The sequence below is a fragment of the Phyllostomus hastatus genome, unplaced genomic scaffold (assembly GCF_019186645.2).
Source record: "Phyllostomus hastatus isolate PE091 unplaced genomic scaffold, TTU_PhHast_1.1 phas_scaffold_55, whole genome shotgun sequence".
Taxonomy (NCBI): domain Eukaryota; kingdom Metazoa; phylum Chordata; class Mammalia; order Chiroptera; family Phyllostomidae; genus Phyllostomus; species Phyllostomus hastatus.
Window position 1 is genome coordinate 14,910,566 of NW_025334035.1, and position 21,386 is coordinate 14,931,951.

Here is a 21,386-nt window from a genome sequence, read left to right on the forward strand (position 1 = left end):
GAGCCCAGTTAGCAACCAGGTGCCCTTCTTATTCTCAGGGTCAAAAATAGTCTTATTGAGGATCTCTTGTTTGTGATGAGTCACTTCTCTTTTGCAACTTTCAAGATTCTTTTTTTGTCTTTGTGTTTAGAAGTTTTGGTTATAAAATATCTCAGTATGATTCTCTTTTAATTTATATTACCTGGAGTTGTCAAGTTTCTTGGCTATTTAATTCATGGCTCATCAAAGTTGGAAAGCTTTCAGTCACTATTTTTTCAAAGCTTCTGTCTGCCCCTTTTCCTTTTCCTGGGACTTCTGCAGTGCCTCTGTTGGTTTGCCTTATGTGTCCCACGAGTTCCTTATACTCTGCTCACTTTTCTTCAGTCTTTTTGGTCTGTTCCTTAGAGTCAGTAATTTCCCTTGTCCTATATTTCAGTCACTGATTCTTCTGCCTGCTCAGTTCTGTCCTGATGCATATTTTTCATTGCAGTTGTTTTCCTTTTCAGCTCCAGTATTTTCCTTTTGGTTTCTTTTTAGGCTTTCTGTGTGATTTGTATTTCCATTTTTTTTCCTGGTACAGTAATTTCTTTACTTTCTATACATCCTCATTTAGTTTCTTAAGCATCTTTAGGTAGTTGTTTTTATATTTTTATGTAGCAGTTCTACATTCAGTTCGTTTTCAAGGATAATTTCTGTTGCTTTATTTCTTCTTTGAGTGGGTCATACTTTCTTTCCGGTGTCTTTGTATACCTTTTGATTATTTTGATGAAACTGGACATTGGAATTTAATAATGTGGTAACTCTGAAAATCATGTTTTTTAGCCTCTAGCATTCGATGTTTTTTCTTTTTATTTGTTTGTTTATTGTTTTTTAATCTTCTTTGTATGTCTCTGTGCCAAGGATCAGCTTAGTCTTCACAGGTCTTATCTCAGCCTTTTCCTGGGCATGCATGGTCACTTTCAGTTTTCTCCAAACATTTAATTGCTTTCGTATGTCCTGCTCTTCAGTTACTGGTTCCCAATAGGGAAAAAGAAAATGAAGAAAGGATAAAATGATGCAGGTCTCTTAAATACTCTGGAAGTCACTTCAGGAGAAGGGGGAGGAGGTGCAGCAATGGTTGCCAGCTCCTTTGCATGTCTGTGATAAGTAGCAATCAGCAATTGGAGCACAGATCCCTAATAGCATAGATCGTTCTGCCCACACTCATTCTCTTCAGCTGTGTGCAGGTCGCTCCAGGATCTGGTGTACAACTGCCTGCCACTGCACTGAGAGCTGAAAGTGATTGAAATTAACCACAATTTACCATCCAGGCTTCTCCTGGAATTTTCAAGTCCTCTTTAGTCTCAGAGTTCCAAAATAGTTGTATCAGACAGATTCTGTCAGTGCAGAGACAGATTTCTAGTGCTTCCTACTCCACCATTTTCCTGGAACCCTTCTAACATAGTTTATTTGTGAAACTGGTACCTGTGCACAGATCCTGTGAGATACCATGATCTGAGCTCTAGCAATTCCTTTTAAACACGCTGGATTCTTAATTTCACATTTCAATCAGCACCTTTTGTTGATGTTGTTATACATAATTTTTTAAGGTGATAATCTAGAATTTGAGAGTCACAAACTCTCAAACTCTCAGAGAGTCACAAACTAGCAGCTGCCCCTGGTTGTGTGTTGTGAGGCCAGCACAGTGGTTTGAATTGTTTCACCTTTGAATTAAAGCTTTATGTGAGGCCTGTCCTTTAGCTAGAAATAACCATGGTTATTTCTTTCATTATCACAATTACAGTCATTTAATTTTTATTTCTTTGTTTGCTGTCAGTTTTTCTGTCTGGGCTGTGAGTTCTACTTTGCTCAATTGCCTTATACCCTAGTCCACACACACTGTCTGGTAGTAGATGGTACTTGATAAACAGTTGAGTGGATGACATCCAGGACCTGAAATGCTCCACAGTGTGGGAAGTGTGGGTATAGAGTAATCAGTTTTGTCTTTTTTACCAAACATCCTTAACATGAACAGTCTTTAAAGTTACCAGCTTGGCTGCCATTGCTCAGTTCATCTCTGAAATCCTCTCTGGGAATTGCCTTTTTTCAGTCATTTTATGAATTGGCAGCCTGTTTGTTCAGGACGTTAGCATGTACAAAGTGCTTTCCTGTCTGTTGTCTCCTTGAAATAGTTGTCCCCATTTTGAAGTTAGGACAGTTAGTTGCAGACAGTGAGTAAATTTGCCCAAGTTGTACAGCAAATGCATGACAAAGTGGACTTGAACTCAGCTCCCTGGTATTGATGTGGTACTTTTTCTGCTTCACCCCCACAGCAATGCCTTTGTAGGGTTTCTGTCCAGGGACCAGGGCCTCCAGGATGCAATCACTCCAGCATCTTTGCTTTCTAAAGCACATTGGAAATCAAAATTGTTTTTTGAGTCAAGATGTCTAGGTAGCCATCATAAGTACTGTGTTTTTGTTTTTTATTTTATTTTATGTTTATAGGAGACTTCCGATTTGCAGTCATAAAGTGCTGTTTTTAAAAACTGAACTAAGACTGACTCATAGTAAATAGTTAGCCCCAGCAGCCTGCTCTTGTGTTGGTAGCCGCCCTGCAGGGTCTGAAGCTGCACGTGTCCCCTCTCTTCTGCTTTCTGAACCAGGACAGAGTGTCGCTGTGGAGCACTGCTCTTTTTCAGTTTGGTTTCTCTTCCGAGGACCAGACATTCAGGTTCCTGGTCTGCAGTGTCCTCCAGCCTTCCTTTTGGCTTTATTTTAAGTAATACCAGCCTGGCCTCCTGGAAACGGGCAGTCTTAAGGCTGGCATCCCAACATACAGCCTTCAGGCATTTGTCCATGGCTTGTTCCAACATTCCAGGGAGGGCTTGCTGACCTGCTGGTCTCCTCTGGCCTCTAATCTAAGTCACACTGCCCGAGCTCAAAAGACCAGAGAAGACACTGGTGCTGGGACCCACCACTGTTATGGCAGCTGCCACCTGAGGTGGGACCATTTTCTTTTTTTCCAGTTGAACACAGCCTTAGCAGCTGCTGCTTATTTGCCGCATACCAAAACAGAGCAACTTTACTCTGTTTTACTTTGTGAAAATATATACCTATTTTCAGATATGGGTCATAAGCGTGGCCCATAGCTTATGTCACCTTTTATAGTCAGCTGTTTTGAGCTAATCGTCAATTATAGCATTATAAGAATGGGGAGAGGTATGTGGGAATGAGAGATCCAAACTGCTCTTGGTGACACTGAGCCACTCCTTGCTGCATGATTGCAGCACCCTGCCTTTCAGATGGACGCTCTCTCTGCCCTTTAGCCTGATTTTCTTGTGTATAACATGGCAAATTATGACTAAGCCTTGCAGACCTGAAATCGTTATTAGTTTTTAACCTTGAAAGGTTTTCAGATTCCCTCCTTCAGTTTTCAGGTGTGCCTGTCAGTGGTTTGATTTCTGTGTGGTTTCTAGGTAGATACCAACAATCCGTTTTATATTAATAGTTCAGTTTTTAAAATTTTTATGACCGGTTGAGAGAAGAAGGAATATTAGGAACAGATTTCATCTGTGAAATGTAATGTAGAATTTTGACTACATGAGGAGGAATTTTGAAAGCATGAGGAGGGGGACAAATGGCATAATAGGGGACATTTCTGCTCAGCTGATTTCTTGTTTCTAGTTTGAGGTTCTGAAAGCCCTTTTAAAGAACTTCTCAGTGGAAAATAAGAGAGCAGCTGAATTGCGAATCCCAGTGAGAAGCCATAGACTTCCTGGCTGCCCAGGCCCAAGTAACATCTGAGAAGGAACTTTCTACCTTCATACTCTTTTAACCCTGCCATAGTTTGATATATGAGAACCCCAGCAGATGGGCTCAGTGTGTGGATACCTGAACTCAAACTCCCTTGTGCCAGTTGGTGTGGCTCCTGATGTAAGGTCATGCCACAAGTTACTTTCCTGCCAGTTAAGGGTGGTTGTGACTGCAAGTGCTGCCTGACCTTGCAGACAGTGCCCTCCGTGGGTCTAGACCACCTGTGACCTACGGATTCTATTCAAAGGGGGGCTAGCTCACCTTTTTTTATTGACCACTCCCTCTCTCTCTGTCTCTCTAGGTCTGTCCTGCTTTCCCATGTGGCTCATAGTGGTCCCTTCTTTCTACAGGCTGATCTCAAAATGCTGGAAATCATGAGTGAGATTTTTTCCCAGCTCCTTTTTTATACCATCCATCTCACCTTCCTAGTTGTATCTGAAACTAGTAGTTAAAAGGCCTTTGATATAAAATGCAAAACTTATAAACATATTGAAGTTCTTCTTATATGCCATTTTCATAGGGAAAAAAGGCCTCCTTTGAACTTGCTTTACATAGGAAACTTATTTCCTAACTTGGAGTTGTGGCCAGCCAAGGACACAGTTGCTTTCTTCCACTTTGGAGCTGTCACTTTTACTTGGAGAAGGCCCCCAGGTGCTGAATTATCTCTGGTCCTGGCTCTCTTGGCCATCTTGACTGCCAAGGGTGAGACAGGGAGGAGTTGACCCCACTGACTCTAGAGCCTGGGAAGCCCTGCAGCCCTGGGGCATGGCGGTGCGACCCCATGCACTGCAGAGTGGAATAAAAGTTGGGAAGACTTTAAGAATTTGAAAAACTCCCAGGAAGAGTTGACATTGCTTATGTGACCAGCTTAACCTGGTCAGGGAAGTTAACCTGAAATTGAACCTGATTCTCTGAAATAAATGGCCTACTCTGGGGCGTCTTTTCCCGCCATCACCATCCTGTGTTAGCTGAGGAGAGTCAGTGTTGATGTCTCATTTACTTTGAATTCTGATTCCTTAAAAGCTCGTGAGACTGCATACAGGTGTGTACTATGCCCACAGAAAGCTGGCCCAGGGGCCAGGGATGGATTCCTTTACCTGGTGCCATATTTGCCTTGTGCAAAGTGGTCCCCAGGGCTAGGAAATCATGGCCAGCACACAGCGTTGTGTCAGGTGCTCAGGGCATCCCAGAAGTGTGCAAGACAGTGTGTCATTTTCTCTCCATTTTCATGTCATAGATTATTGGCTCGGGTTTTAACTAGGGGCATGCAAGTGCAGTCTGTTAGCTGGACTTGTTTTCCAGTAAGAGGTCCTGTTGGGGGCGGTTTATTTGTATCCCGCCCTTCCTGAGTGTGGGGAGACCGTGGAAGGGGTTACTTTCAAAGCTTGTCTGGTCTCTCCTGTGTTGGCCTCATGACTGTGTTGGCCTCATGACTGTTAGGGTAGCCACAGTGTCTGACAACCAGTTCTCATAAACTAGGGACTCTTTCAGACAACCTGGAAGCCCAATAGCTGAGAAACTGACTCCTGGGCCAGAAGCCACCAGCTAGTTGGGCTATGAGGGTGCTGACTGCAGCCAAGTTTGCTGAGTGCTTACCCTGTACCAGGGACCCTGCACATATTTCCAAGTCCTGATGCACCTGACCTCGTAACAAACCTGCGAGGCAGGTACACGCTTGCCTTCCTTTTACAGATGAGGGTACTGATGCTCAAAGCCTGAGGACTCTTAGCAGACTGGAAAGTAGCTGAACTGGGATGTGAACCCAGACAGGGCGGGTTTATCCTTGTGACCCCTATACTGCCGTCACGTAGCCCTGGGAAGGCCCCTAGAAGCTCCTGCAGACCAGAAGAGTGGTAGAGGCACTGGTGCTTGATGTCAGCCAAATTTTTGAGTACTTCCCAGGTGCCAGACAAAGGGTCCTCAGGTCCTAGCATCTACCCTGGGATTCAGCTTGAGTTATGGGCCAGAACACCTGGCTTGAGCTTCCTGCTGGGGACAGGGGTGATGCTATTAGTACCTGGGTAGAGTTTGAGGCTTCAAAACCCACTTTAGTTACCTGTTCATCTAACTGTAGACTTGGCACAATGTAGGGTGAAAATGAAATGCATCCACTTAGCAGTGGATGGGGGTTTTCAGAAGTAGATTAAGTGGAAGTCGAAGGAAAACAGTATTTTTATAGCTGTTTATCCAAGAATGTTATTTTTTTAATCCTTACTCAAGGATATATTTATTGACTTGAGAGAGAAAGGGGGAGAGAGAGACACACACACACACACATTGATGTGAGAGAGAAACATTGATCGGTTGCCTCCTGTATGTGCCCCAAGCAGGGATCAGACCTGCAACCCAGGCATGTGCCCTGACCGGAAATCAAACCTGCCACCTTTTGGTGTACAGGGTAATACTCCAACCAACTGAGCCACCCGGCCAGGGTGAATGTTAACTTTCTTATGGCAAATGAGAATTTAGGTGTATTTGGAAAGGCAGGTGAAAAATTGAACTAAACACTAAACTGCCTGAGTTGATAGTTCAAATTGGAGCAGACAGAACCCTTTTGCCTTGGAACAGTTTAGATTTGATCAGAACAGCTCATCCTGAACCTAAATTTTAAGATTAAAGTAGCTAGGGGAGACTTCCGGCAAGATGGAGGAATAGGTGGACGCACCGTGTCTCCTCGCACAACGAAGATTAGAGCAACAATAATTTGCAGATAGAATAACACTCAGAACTGATAGAGGATTTGTCTGAATGGAAGTTGGACAGCCAAGAAGTTGAAGTGGACCCGTACATCCAGACTGGTAGGAGACGACGAACCGGGCAGGTGCGGGGCTGGCGCGGATCGGCGGCGCGTGGAGGTCGGGGAAAATTTGGCGCGAGGTCGGCGCGACAGCCATCCGGGGCGCAAGAACGCAGCAGTGATCCCTGAGTACACAAGCTGTGGCTGGCGGACCCAGTGAGGCAGCGATTGTGGACCAGGGCAGAGCTCGCAGCCCAGGATCCTGGAGAGGGGTCTGGGCCCAGGAGAACGGAACTACTGCCATTGTTCCCTCCCGTCCCCGCTCCCACCCCCGCCCCCACCCCCACATAGAATGTCACAATCTAGCCACTGGGGTTCCCAGCCCCAGTGAACACCTAAGGCTTCACCCCCCACCGTAACAAGAGTGACCAGACCGGAAAAAAAAAAAAAGAAAAAAAAAGGAGACACAGGGAAAGACAATAGGCATGTTTCCAACAGAACAGGTCAGTCCCCCAGGACTCATCCTTTTGAGCGACCAAGAAATAGCCAACCTATCAGATGCACAGTTCAAAACACTGGTGATCAGAAAGCTCACGGAATTGGTTGATTTTTGGTGCAATTTAGATGAAAGGATACAGGTTACCATAAAAGAGATGCAGGAAGATACGTGGAGGAGAGCCAATAGTGAAAGGAAGGAATCTGAGTCTCAAAACAATACAGTGGACCAGAAGGAAGATAGAATCAACCAAGCAGGAAAGCATGATGAAATAAGAATTCAAAAAATCGAGGAAAAGCTTAAGAGCATCCAGGACACCTTTAAATGTTCCAACATCTGAATTATAGGGGTACCAGAAGGGGAGGAGCAACAAGTGGAAAAGTTATTTGAACAAATAATAAAGGAGAACTTCCCCAATCTGGCAAAGGGAACAGTTTTCCAAGAAATCCAAGAAGCTCGGAGAGCCCCAAAGAAGTTGGACCCAAGAAGAAACACACCAAGGCACATCATAATTACATTAGCCAAGGTAAAAACGAAGGAGAGAATCCTAGAAGCAGCAAGAGATAAGGGGACAGTCACCTACAAAGGAGTTCCCATCAGACTGTCAGCTGATTTCTCCAAAGAGACCTTACAGGCAAGAAGGGGCTGGAAAGAAATATTCCAAGTCATGAAAGACAAGGACCTACATCCCAGATTGCTCTATCCAGCAAAGCTCTCATTTAGAATGGAAGGGAAGATAAAGTGCTTTTCAGATAAGGTCAAATTAAAGGAGTTCATCATCACCAAGCCCTTATTTTATGAAATGTTAAAGGGACTTATCTAAGAAAAGAAGATAAAGAAAAGACATGTATAGTAAAAGGACAGCAAACTCACAATTCTTAACAACCACACCTAAAGCAAAACCAAAAAAAACTAAATAAACAACTAGAACAAGAACAGAACCACAGAAATGGAGGGCACATGGAGGGTTAGCAGCAGGGGGGTGGGAGGAGGAGAGAGGGGGAAAGGTACAGAGAATAAGTAGCATAGAATGTAGGTTGAAAATAGATAGGGGGAGGGCAAGAATAGTACGGGAAGTGTAGAAGCTAAAGAACTCATAAGTATGACACATGCACATGAACTAAAAGGGGGAAACGTGGGTGGGAGAGGGGGTACAGGGTGGAGGGGAGAGAAGGGGGGAAATGGGGCAACTGTAATAGCATAATCAATAAAATATATTAAAAAACAAGATTAAAGTAACTAGGGAGGTAGGGGGTCCCTGCTGGTCTTGAGTGGGCTCTGGCTTCATGACATTCACAGAGCTGATGTTGCCTTGGTGCAGGAAGCAGAAATATTTTTTTAAAAAATGAGGAGTTGAGGAGATGGGACGTTTAGTAGGTGGGTGAGGGTTTTACATAGTTACTTCCAATTTGATGAATAATTGTATGCTTCAGGCTGCTTCACAGGAACCCTGCTCTTGGTCCTCATCCCCTTCCTTCCTGAAGAGAATCCTGTGCTCACAATATCACAGCCCTGGAGGCAGACCATGGGTGGGCTTTTGAGTCATGGACTCTGGCCCACATGCCCAATGGCCTCACAGGGCTTTTCTTTCAAAGTGACCAACATAGTGTTTCTCCTCACTAACTCACCCTTGACCTTTATTCAACCTCGCGTTGTCCCCTCTTAGCTGTGGTTGCTTTGGGCTAGGGACATAAGTGAGTAATGGCGAAGACTTGGAGGAGTAAGGAAATTAGGGGCAGTTGTAAGAGACACGGATACATTTCCTTAGAATTGACTGCACACTGTTGCATAAACACATGCTCCTGGTTTCCTCTGGCTGCCTGTGGGTCACCAGTGACTGCTAAGTGAGAATGTGCCCAGGGCACTGCAGGGCAGCCTGCTAAGCAGCCTGAGTCAGTGCCTGCACTTGGCCAAGGGAGCTCCAATGAGCTGAACTCCCTGTTGCGCGTGGGTCACCGGCCAGCAGTGACCACGGAACGCTGTGGATGGCTCGACAATAAACACGCGAGAAATAACAACATGCACAGAGACAAACTAGTTTCTGTGGGGAAGTAGGGACAGAATGGCCACCCCCCCCTAGTGGGGAGCGCGCCGATCCACCGTCCATACCTGCTTTTATTAGGCTCATCCTGCATAATAATTCAGGTAAAGTACAGCACTCACCAGGGGAAGTCAGGAACTATAGAAAACAAAGAACTCTGCCGGTCTATTGAGTTGGGGGTCAAAGAGCTGTAAGGCTGAGGAACAAACTAGCTTCCTCCTAAGACCCTTCTCATTCAACTGAGAGCATTCCAAACAAAGAAGGTTTCACAGTAATTTACATGTTCTTTCTTAGGCCTGATCACCCCCGGGAAATCCGCACTTCCCAGTACCGAGCTGTACTACCCTGTCATTGTTTCAGGCTTAGGTGGAGCACGGGAACTAAGGCCACCGAGCGATAAGGAGATTTTCTCCCAGACGATGAGAACTCAGGCTATGTCAAAGCCGAGGAGCGAGGGTCCATCACCCCCTTTTGCTGCAGCCCCCCAAGTCCTTCTTTTGGGGGGCCTCCCAAAGTGATCGTGCCTGGCTTGGGTTGTTCCCCCCGTGGGGAATCTTACCCGTCTTTGGCTAACCGACCAAGCTTTTTGGGGTTCAGCAGCAGAAGCAGCATTCCTGCCAGGGAGATAAGCTTTTGTCTCCTTGCCGGCTCACGGTTCCAAGGGTGTTCCCTTAGCCTTAGCCTAGGCGGGGGTTTCAGCTTCTGATACCAGTCAGGGCGGTTCCCAACAACTCCCTCTGGGTGTCCTTGAGCCCTGTGGCTGGGAGCACACTTGTGGACCATCCCAGATACCATCCATCTGTTCAGAGAGGGATAGAAAGGTTGGTATGGTTTTCTTTGTCCTTTAAAAAAAACTACTTTCACAAATACCCAGAAATTTTAAATGAGAATAGGTATTACTTAAGTTTCCCAAAACAGGTTTCTGAAGCAGAATCAGGTGAGTACTGACATGCTCGTCCGGGCCACTGTGCACCTCTGAGAGGTATCGTCAGGCCTGTGGTGCAGCAATCTGCTCGTGTCCATGCAGAATGAGAGTGTAGTGCCCAGGACTGGACTCAGAGCTGAGGTTCTCACAAGAGACGTCTGGGTTCTGTCACACTAATGGGAATAGGGTTGGCAATTGTCTTGAGTTCTCCCATTTTGTCATTAATTTATTTGGTTTTGGTTCTTCCAGGAAGCGTCTGATGACAGTGGGGGTCATGACTTCCATGGCCATCCTGCCCCTGCTGTTTGGCTGTGTGGGCATCTTCAGCCTCTTCAAGCTGCTGCAGTGCGTGAGGACGAAGGCCAGCCTCCAGGATGCTGTGGTGGTCGTAACAGGCGCCACCTCAGGACTGGGGCGAGGTGGGTCCTGGAGGCAGTGCTTGCAGGGGGAGGAAAGCCATCCTGTGCTTGGGGAGCAGCTCAGCTACTCGGGGACCACAACACAGGTGCAAATAAGTGAAGCAGGTTGGTGACTTGGGAACAAGAGTATGTTGCCATCCTCTGTCCAGTTGGTAAAAGCGAGAGCTTGAGGGCAATGAGACTTCCAGCATCCATGTTGGTGGCAAAGGCCAGTGAGGAAGGCCATGGTAAACTGGAGCCTGCATATCCCACCTAAGGCAGCAGCCTTGCTCAGCTGCAGTTGGTTGTTGAAACAGAGCTATTATGTGAAGGCTCCCAATTTTTAAATGTCAACAACTAATTACCTCCTTGAGGGTCAAACAAAGCATACCTTTTCCTGGATTCAGCCAGCATGCCTGGTTTGTGGCCTTTTGTTGACTGGCTGAGCCTCTAGCTGTACCCTGGCCACAACCTTGGAAGGGCTGGAAACAGGATGATTGTGGCCTTAGCTCATCGAGTTCCCCAGCTTAGTACCGTTCCAGTTTGGAGAGCACACTGAGCTGCTGGATCCCAGGAATTGTGCGGTGGACACAGGTCTGGAGCCAGTTGCTGCCCCTCCTCTCAATACAAATGACTCTAGAGCTGTCATCATTTCCCTTCCAAACATGTATATTGACTTTGGCAGTGAAGGGGAGAAATATATGTCACCCCGAAATATGCCATGTTGGCATATTGATTATTTTGAATTAAAGGTATTTAAGAAACAGCTGGTGTAAGAAGGACAGGACCCTCTGAGCCTCCTCTGTTCCCTTGGAAGCAGAATGCATCTCCCCTGTGACAGTGCCCTCCCTGATGTAGTCAGGGGTGCCAGGTGGGCACTGGAAACATCAGGGAGCAGGAAGACACCAGTAGAGCATGTGATTATCTGTCCACTATGCTGCACACCTAAAGCTAATACAAAATAATGAATGTAGACTGTGATTGAAAAATCTTTTTAAAAAATGCCCTCGCTGGTGTGGCTCAGTGGGTTGAGTGCTGGCCTGCGAACCAAAGGGTTGGCCAAGTTTGATTCCCAGTCAGGGAACACGCCTGGGTTGAGGGCCAGTTCCCCAATAGGGGGAGCGTGGACGGCAAACACATATTGATGTTTCTCTCTCTCTCTTTCTCCCTCCCTTCCCCACTCTCTAAAATTAAATAAATAAAATGTTTAAAAGAAAAGGTGCCCCACCCCGGTACCAGAAAGTAGAAGGCATCTTTATCATGAGAGATGGTAAATTCAATGCCAAGAAGGCTGTATAAACAAACCTTGTTAATTCTTCTCTAATTTACTGCCCAAAGCTCAAACCCCTTTGTTTTGTCAATTTTCACTAATTTATTGGTTTATTTGTTTGTTTTGTCTAAAAGGTACTAAAACTGCCTGCTTTGCTCACTTCTTATAGCCTCATATTTGTGGTGGGGGGATCCTGTACATACAAAATTAAAAATTTTTTTCTCCTATTGATCTGTTATACCAATTTAATTATTAGACCAGCCATAGCACTTAGAAGGGAAGAAAGGAAGTTTTCTTCTCCTACAGCAGAGCATACAATGGGGCAAACTCAGGCATGTGGCGTGGAGCCCCCTGCCCTTTCTTGCACCTACACACACACATCACCTCCCCGAAGTACCTGCCCACACTGGAGCCCAGTTCCATGGGAGGCAGAGAAGCGCCCCTAACTGTGGTAAACCTTCCATTGCTGCACTTTTTGGTTGGTGATAGTACAGCCAGCGCTGATGAAGTGCATCCCGTGTTCAAGGCTCTGGAACAGGTAGGACGAACAGATGACAGACAGGGCTGTGTTCCTCAGGGAGCCTGAGATCTGACTGAAAGAGGCAGGCACCTCTCTCAGCATACTGCCTTTTCAGTAATGGGTGCTCCCACCGGGCCTGGTGGGAGGGCCTGCATCTGTGTGTGGGGCTTGTGCTTTGTATCACTGAATCCTTGCAGATGAGATGCAGAAAAGGTATGACTAGCCAGAAAGGCCAAGATTTAAGCCCACATCTGACTCCAGAACTCATTTTTGTCTCACTTGAGGGGAGAAGGGAAGGGTGAAGCCAAGGAAGAGGAAGGGTGGGCCAGCAGGGAGGGCATTGCAGAGCTGGCCCAAGGCTAGAAGCAGCATGGTTGTGCAGGGGCTGGTAAGCACTTGAGGTGTTGCAAAAGCATGGAGGAGCAGATGGGGCTTGTGTTGCAGTCAGCCAGGGGGACTGGAGGCTTTAGCTAGTATGGACCCCTTTGTACACCATGCTGATGTTTAGGTGAGGTCTCCGGGGGTGACCCCTGGGTCTGTCATCAGATACCCAGACATGCTGCATAGGGACAGCTGCCTCCAAGCCCTTTACCACAGTTGGTCCTCTGACCTTACTTAGATACTATATATAGGCAGTCACCAGATGCTTCTCTTAATCTTGGAGAGAAGCATTTTTTTTTTTGAGTCCTTGAGGAGTATTTCAGAGTTGGCTAGAATGGAAAAGTAGGGAATTGTGGGTGCTCCAATATGTGGATGTTTGAGAAGGACATTCGAGACGGACATTGTTCTCTTCATTGTTCCACATTTCCTCTTCCAGACACTAAGACTGTAAAGGGAGTAGCAAATGTAATTGGAAAAAGCACTGCATGTATTTAGATAGATAGAAAGAATGTCAATCATTTCCTGAATTCCAAATCACTCCGCTTATACTTGGCCCTATTCAACATCTTAGGGACAGGATTCCATTTATGTCTTTCCCCTCCAGCCAGATAAAACAGGGCCAGACTGACAAGCAGCTTCTCAGGTGCAGACAGTCCTGCCGCCAACGGCCTGGGCACACTGCTGTGCAGAGGGAGACCCAGCGCCGCCCTGGGTGGCTCTGCCCCATGTTAGGGCTCAGGAGGTTTGAGTCATGTGATGAACCTATGACAGCTACCTACAGTTCTCCTGTTTTGTATATTTATGTTGCACACGCTTGTCCTTGTAAAGGGACAGGAGGCTCTGGAAGCCCACTTCAGCCAGCCTAAGCCCTGAAGCTGTGAGCAGTTGCCTTGAATGACAAAAGCCAACAGTGCAGGGAAGGCAGGGAAGTTGGTACCTGAGACAGGTACTCTTTTTCTTTTCCCTTGACCCTCTGCCTCCTTGTATCAGCTTTTTCAAAAATGAAAGTGGAATCCTTCCAATTTCTGTTATTTTCATTTCTGTCACTTCCTACACTAATATCTTCCCTTTTTGGCTCTGCTCAGAAGCAAAGCTTAAGCAGAATGTAGGTGACCATTTTCCAGAAACTGTTTATACACCAGCATGCCTCCCCGCACCTGTGATTCTGTGTATCTGCACCCTTTAGTGGCACCTCACAAAATGCCCATTGTGTTGGTCAGGACAGGACAGAATGGAGCAAGGAAGCCAACAGAACTGGGAATTCCTAATCTTTGGGGATTATTTAGCAAACTGAATGAGCAGTTCTGGTCTCAGGAATGTTTTGAATGCAGCCCACCCCCACCCCCACCCACTCCAGCCCCTGAAGTCTTTGCTGCCCTGTTGAGAAGAACAACAGGGTAGGCAGGACAGTGGCTGTGACCCTGACCAGACCACCCAAGGACAGACAGAGAAAGTGGGGGCTGCAGCTCTCTCTGGACTTGTGCCCTTTGTTGGGCTGAGCCAGAGAACAGACGAACCAGATCTTCAAAGATGATGACACAGCACAAGTGAAAATGTATTGATTTAGTACACTTAGCACCTTCTTCCAGAAAGCTCTACCTGGGGATGTGCAGGGAGGTGTGGGCCTGGGTATGGCAAAGTGGAAGCTATAGGAGAATCGAAAGGCACAGCAGAGTGCAATGAAAGGGCTTTGCACCCTAAGACCTTCCAGAGGTCAAAACTTCCTCTCTTCCTGGAGAATCCTAGAATTTCTTCTACTCTCAGAAGAAAGGTTTGGAAGCCTTTTAGCTTTAAGGAATTTTGACACTTTTGTGGAGGAAGGACTGTCAGACTGGTACACTTCGCCTGGGCCCTCCCACCTTCCTGCCTCATGGAGAGGAAGTGATAGCCTTGATCCCTCACGCTTCTCGGAGCAGCTCCAGGGCAGCCCTGTTCCTTCTATGAGCCAAGGGGGCACTGAGCCCCTCCTGACCACCTTGGCTTCTCAGACTCAGTCTCGGACAGTGGTTGGCTCGGGGCTGAGGGGTCTGTGTGTTACAGAACAGGGCCAAGGGGGTACGATATACTATTACCGAAAGGACCCTCCACTAGGTTCGGTTGCCCGTCGTCAGAGGAAAGATGTCTCTCAATGCCAGAGATTTGTGAAAAGGAAAGGAAATGTTTATTTAAAGCTATACAGACTGAAAGTAGTGACCTAATATCTTGATCAAAATATCAAAGTCCTTTAGGATACCCACAGACAACACAGTGCTTTCTTCTCTCTCTGCCCTAAACTGGGGTTCCGTTTCTCAGGAAAAGAAGTCCATGATTCAGGCTGCTGGCACCATCAGCTGTGTTGCCGTTCAGGATCTCCAGCTAATCCAAAGCTATGTGGCACCTTCTCATGGCCTACTGGCAAGAGTTCTTTCACCCTTCTTCCAGGCAAAGTCTCTCCTGCTTCCTAGGCCACATGGCCAAAGGGAGGACCCCAAAACTGCGTGGTCCTCTTCTACCGAAACTGCGGGGTTCCCCACTCTGGCAAAGCCATGTGGTTCTTCTCTTAATGGCTGCTGTGTCTGGGTTTAAATCCCCGTGCCACTCTACCTCTGCAGCCCCATTTCCGACTCCTCCCACAATCAGTTACTCCTGCCAGCATTCCTGTATTATTCCAAGTTTACTGGGCTGCCATTGTGAGTCTGGGCAGGTGTGTCCCCATGTTGTGGAGCCAATTTTGTCCAACTCTCACACAGGTGCTGTAACCAGGGGGACCTGCACCCCCAGTTACATCTTGGGTGGAAGTCACTTCCATCCCCCTGACGCAAGGCATGGCCACAGCTATTTAACATATTTATGCACCCAGTTAAAGGTTATAGATATGTTAAAAGACCATGCCAGAGGTTAGCTGCAAAGCTGTGGCTGTACAAAAAAATAGCTCTGCATGTTCCTGCTCCATGTGTCCCTTCCCACAACTCACACCTGTCTGGGGGAAGGGGTGAGGACATCCTATATACCTTTCTAATATTTCCTGGACACCTTGAGTTCTGGACCCCATTCCAAATCCCTATTTGGGGCCCTCCTCTAGACTGCACCCTGTTATATGTGCAGACCTGCTCAGGGGGCCTGTGAGGAGATGAGACCTTGGGTGAGGACACGCAGTGCTTCTTTAAACCCTTGTATTTCAATTTTCACCAACAGTCAGTTTTCAGAGAATTTTTTAAAAGGCAGATTAGAAATACAAAAACAACCCTTCTATAGTACTTTTTAAAATGGTCTTTGTATCTACTGTAATTCACTCCATTCTAGTGCTGCTTTCATCTTTCATCTTACATAAGAGGAAAGTGAGAAATGCAGGCCATAACTTAACCCAGGACCACAGAACCAGGAAGTGTGGGAAGTCAGAGTTGCACACAGGAAGTCTAGTCTGTTCTCTGGACCACTGGGCTGTACTGGTTTTCATAAGCTGTCAGTTTTCAGGACATTTAGTTGGGACATGTATGGGGGCAGGGCAAGCGAGAAACAAGAGGACCTCACCCTCTGCTCCAACCCCTACCCCCTAGGTTAGTACAGCATCCTAGTGGCCTCCCCTCCCTGCCCCTTCTCCTTGACCTCAGGGGGATTAAGTGGGACCCTTGCTGGGCTAGTCCTACTGAAGCTGCTCCACCATAGCTGAGCACAGTCCCTTACTGAGATTTTGATGCAAGAGCTTAGAGGAGACAAGTCAAAGGTCCCTCCTGTCTGGCAGGGGAGCTGTGTTGATGTGAGCCCAGAGCCCACTCCCTATTGTGGGGAAGCTGGGTTGGGGAGGTGGAGGAAGGATAAGCTGGCATCAAGAGGGCTGGGTCCTGCTGTCAGAGGCCCTGGGAAGCCCCCACACCTGTCCTTCCACATCTTGGCCATTCAGCCTTTTTTTTTTCTTAATTCTTGAGCTGTCCTAGAATCCTCCTGATAAATCTCTTTTGGTTTTGCTGCAGTGTGAGTTGAGTCTCTTTTTCTTGCCACAAAAAGAATGTTGACTAATAAAGGTGCCTAGATAGTTCTGGACTCTTCCTTGCCATAGGCTTAGTTGATGTCCTCATCGTCACCTGGAATGTAATAAGTGGGCTCAGTGGAGCCTGGTCTTTTTCAGTCTCCTTCCTTCCTACCCCACAGGAGGGTGCCTTTTAAAATGTAGCCCTCCTTTAGAATATTTTGCTGTTGCAGACACTCAGCAGGTTTCGCCTCTTTACTCTCCAGTCCTATTTCACAACAGAGCAGAGCTGATGAACTTTCCACTTTCTGCCCCAGCTGCACTGTCTGTGCCCCCTCAGGCACTTTGTAGACTCTGCACCCTGGGCCTCTTGTACTCTCCAGAAAACAGCCCCTCAGGCCTCTGCAGCCTTTCTCAGCAGAGTCCTGTGTCTCCTGTGTTTCTCTAGAACCATGTAAGCAGCCCCGGGAGATAAGTACCTGTTGCATTCAAGTGACCTGGGAAACAGCTGGATTGTGCTGGAACATAGGCCTTGACAGACATGCTGCACACAGCTCGCCCTGCCTATCACAGGCATGTTGCTTGATCTTGCTGAGCTTTTTCAGCTGTGAAAATGGGGATAATGCTCACAGAGTATTCAGAGCTAAAGATGATTATGGATGTTCTGGACATAGTATCCAATAAATCTGTCAACCGGTCCCTGTCTTTTCCTTGCCCTGTGGATATCTGTCACATCACTGAACATGAGCTCTCTAAGGCAATAACAGAGCTCATCAAGCTCTGGACCTGATTCCTACCTTCATGCCTGGGCCATAACTAGAGCTAATATACATGTGTTCAGTGCATTTAGAAACAATACATATTCTGAAACATTGGGCAAGTTTGAACTGCACTGGGGAAGAAAGGCATTGTTTCTCTGCCATCAATGTTCTCTTTTCTACCTTTAGAATGTGCCAAAGTCTTCTATGCTGCAGGTGCTAAGCTGGTGCTTTGTGGCCGGAATAGGGAGGCACTAGAAGAGCTCACCAAAGAACTCACTGCTTCTCAGGCCACCAAGGTAAGCCCAGGGGTGTGTTTTCTGTGGGGAGGGATGCAGTTCATTTGCTGAGAGAGTGGCCCACTCCTGGGCTACTAGGCATGCAGGGCATCCACATGGTCACTGTACTGGGAAGGTAGCAGTTCTCCACAACAAATTGGGCTCCACAGCCTGAGGAAGAACTGTCATATAGTTCAAATTACAACCCACCACTTACTAGCACCATTCTCCTCCCGCTTTTACCTGGCTAATACCTACTCATCCCTCTTTTTGTTGTTGTTGGCAGGGGGAAACAACTGGTTGGTGATGACTTCAAAAATTTTAATTGTGGAAAAAGAGACATGACAGAATGTTTATCATTCTATGCATTTATAAGTGTACAACTCAGTCACATTAATTACACTCACACTGTATGTAATTATCACCACTGTCTATACCAAAACCTTTTCATCATCCCCAACACAAATTTGTACTCCTTAAACAGAAACAAAAACAAACACAAACTAAGCAAACAACTACAGTAGGAAAAGTACAATATTTGTCCTTTTAGGTCTTATCCCTGTCTCCCCAGCTTCCGGAAACATCTACTTTCTGTCTCTATGAATCTGCCTATTCTATATGCCTCATATAAGTGGAAAAATACAATATTTATCCTTTTGTGTCTGGCTACTTCACTAAGCATAATGTCTTCAAGGTTCATCCATATTGTAGTGTCCATTAGAATTTCATTCCTTTTTACTGGCAGAAAAATACTGCATTGTATGTATGTACCATATTTTGTTTATCCATTTATTTGTTCCTGGTCACTATAGTTGTATATACCTTTTGGCTATTGTGAATGCTACAGTGAACATTGATGTACATGTATCAGTTAAGTCCTTGCTTTGAATTTTTTTGGATATATACCTAGGAACGGAAATTCTTGGTCAACTGGTAGTTTTATGTTTAATCATTTCAGGAATTGCCACAGTGTTTGTCATAGCAGCTATACCATTTATATTCCTACCAGCAATGCTCAAGAGTTCCAGTTTCTCCACATTGTAGTCAACACTTATTATTTTCTTTTTTTAATTATGCCCATCCTAGGAGGTATGACCAACTTAATTTTTTGCATACACTTTTTAATTTTTTATTCAACATAATTTTGTATTAGTTTCTTTATTTTTAATATATTTTATCAATTATGCTATTATAGTTATCCCATATTTTTCTCCCCTTTATTTCACTCTGCACCCCACCCTCTCACTGGCATTCTACCCTTAGTTCATCTCATGGGTCATACATTTAAGTTCTTTGGCTTCTCCATTTCCCATATTATTCTCAACCTCCCCCTGTCTATTTTGTACCTACCATTTATGCTTCTTATTCCCTGTACCTTTTCCTCCATTTCCTTTCTCCCCCTACCCACTGATAACCCTCCATGTGATCTCTATTTCTGTGATTCTGTTCCTGTTCTAGTTGTGTACTTAGTTCATTTTTGTTTTTTAGGTTCAGTTGTTGATAGTTGTGAGTTTGTTGTCATTTTACTGTTCATATTTTTGATCAACTTCTTTTTCTTAGATAAGTCCCTTTAACATTTCATATAATAAGGGCTTGGTGATGATGAACTCCTTTAACTTGACCTTATCTGGGAAGTACTTTATCTGCCCCTCCATTCTAACAATAGCTTTGCTGGATAGAGTCATCTTGGATGTCGGTCCTTGCCTTTCATGACTTTGAATACTTCTTTCCAGCCCCTCCTTGCCTGCAAGATTTCTTTTGAGAAGTCAACTGATGGTCTTATGGGAACTCCTTTGTAGGCAACTGTCTTCTTTTCTCTGGCTGCTTTTAAGATTCTCTCCTCTTTGATCTTGGGTAATGTAATTATGATGTGCCTTGGTGTGTGCTTCCTTGGGTCCAACTTCTTTGGGATTCTCTGAGCTTCCTGGAAGTCTTATTTCCTTGGCCAGATTGGGGAAGTTCTCCTTCATTATGTTTTCAGGTACGTTTTCAATTTCTTGCTCTTCCTCTTCTCCTTCTGGTACCTTCTCCTTCTGGTATTTGGATGTTGGAACATTTAAAGTTGTCCCAGAGGTTCCTAAGCCTCTCCTCATTTTTTTTTGAATTCTTGTTTCTTCATTCTGTTCTGGTTGAATGTTTATTTCTTCCTTCTCCAAATCATTTGAGTCCTGGTTTCCTTCCCATCACTGTTGGTTCCCTGTATAGTTTCCTTTATTTCACTTTGTATAGCCTTTACTTCTTCCTCTGTTTTGTGACCATACTCAACCATTTCTGTGAGCATCCTGATTGCCAGTGTTTTGAAGTGTGCATCTGATAGGTTGGCTACCTCTTCATCACTTAGTTTGTTTTTGGAGCCTTGATCTGTTCTTTCATTGGGCTGTATTTTTTGTCTTGGCATGCCTGTTATGTAGTAAGGGGTGGAGCCTTAGGTATTCACCACAGTAGGGCAACCCATGTGGCTGTGTGCTGTGTTGGGGGAGGGGTCCAAGAGGGAACAATGCCTCTCTTTCATCTCTGTGCTGGCTTTCATTTACTTCCCCCTCTACCTACAAGCAAATTGGGCCCTTCTGGCACTGATTCCTGGGTGGGTAGGTTGGTTTATGTTCTAGGACCCTGTGGGTCTCTCCAGTGAACTCTTCTGTGAGGCTGGGAGTTTCTCCTGCCACCACAACCCCCACAGGTTTTTTTCAGTCAGAGGTTGTGAGGCTTTTTTTCGCTGCACTGGAACCCTGGGTTGTACAGTCTGTCTTGCTTCCCAATTGTTCCTCCCAGTTTATCTGCATGCAAATGTGGGACTACCTGGTTCTCTAGATGCTGCCTTGCTGTGAGTCCTCTATGTCCTGGCTGCCCAACTCCACACCTCCTACCAGTCTGGACAAATGTTTCTTTTTTAACTCCTTGGTTGTGGATTTCCATACAGTTCAATTTTCCGGCAGTTCTGGTTATGTTTTGTTTTTACATTTGTTGTTGTCTTTCTTTTGGTTGTGCAAGGAGGCAAAGTGTGTCCACCTACACCTCTTTCTTCATTTCGTATTAATCTCAAGTGTACACAATAGTAGCTAGACAGTCATATACTCTACACAGTGCTCCCTCCATCATCGTTCCTAGTACCATCTGGTACTGTACATACTACTTATAATATTATTGACTATATTCCCTATGCTGTACTTTATTTTTTTAAAAGACTTTATTTATTTATTTTTAGACAGGGGAAAGTGGGAAAAGGGAAAAAAACATCAATGTGTGGTCGCCTCTCACATGCCCCCTACTGGGGACCTAGCCCATAACCCAGGCATGTGCCCTGACTGGGAATCAAACCAGTGACCCTTTGATTCGCAGGCTGAATCAAAGTGGTTTGATTCAACCACTGAGCCATACCAGCCAGGCCTGTATGCTGTACTTTATGTCTCCATGATTATTTTGTAACTACTAATTTGTCCTTCTTAATCCCTTCAAGATCTTCACCCAGTGGTCCAACCCCCTGTCCTCTGGCAACCTGTCTCAGAATCTGTTTCAATTTTATTTTTTTTTCTTTAGGTTCTACATATTAGTGAAATAATAAGGTATTTGTCTTTCTCCAACTGACTTATTTCACTTAGCATAATACTCTGTAGGTTCATCCATGCTATCAAAAATGGTAACATTTCATTCTTTTTCATGGTTCAGTAATATTCCATTGTGTAAATGTACTACAGCTTTTTTATTCACTTGTCTATTGATTGGCACTTAGGTTACTTTCATATCTTGACTATTGTAAATAATCCAGGGTGTACACACTCTTTTTTATTCATAAATTTTTAATTTATGTTTTTACATTTATTTTTCAAATATTTTATTTATTTATATTTAGGGGAAGGGCGGGAAG

The 21,386-nt window shown here is 45.4% G+C and overlaps 1 protein-coding gene across 6 annotated transcripts in view; it reads left to right on the top strand.

Annotated features, from left to right (window-relative positions):
- Nucleotides 1-21,386, top strand: part of DHRS7B (dehydrogenase/reductase 7B) — an 85,192-nt gene that overhangs the window by 39,144 nt on the left and 24,662 nt on the right. For 4 of the 6 annotated variants that reach the window (XM_045824653.1, XM_045824652.1, XM_045824657.1 and 1 more), the window contains exons 2-3: nucleotides 10,220-10,494; nucleotides 17,433-17,542. In XM_045824653.1, coding sequence (XP_045680609.1) covers nucleotides 10,230-10,494; nucleotides 17,433-17,542 — 375 coding nt within the window. In that variant the 5' untranslated portion in view covers nucleotides 10,220-10,229. The remainder of the gene's footprint in view (nucleotides 1-10,219; nucleotides 10,495-17,432; nucleotides 17,543-21,386) is intronic. The other 2 variants (XM_045824656.1, XM_045824658.1) reach the window with 1 other exon arrangement.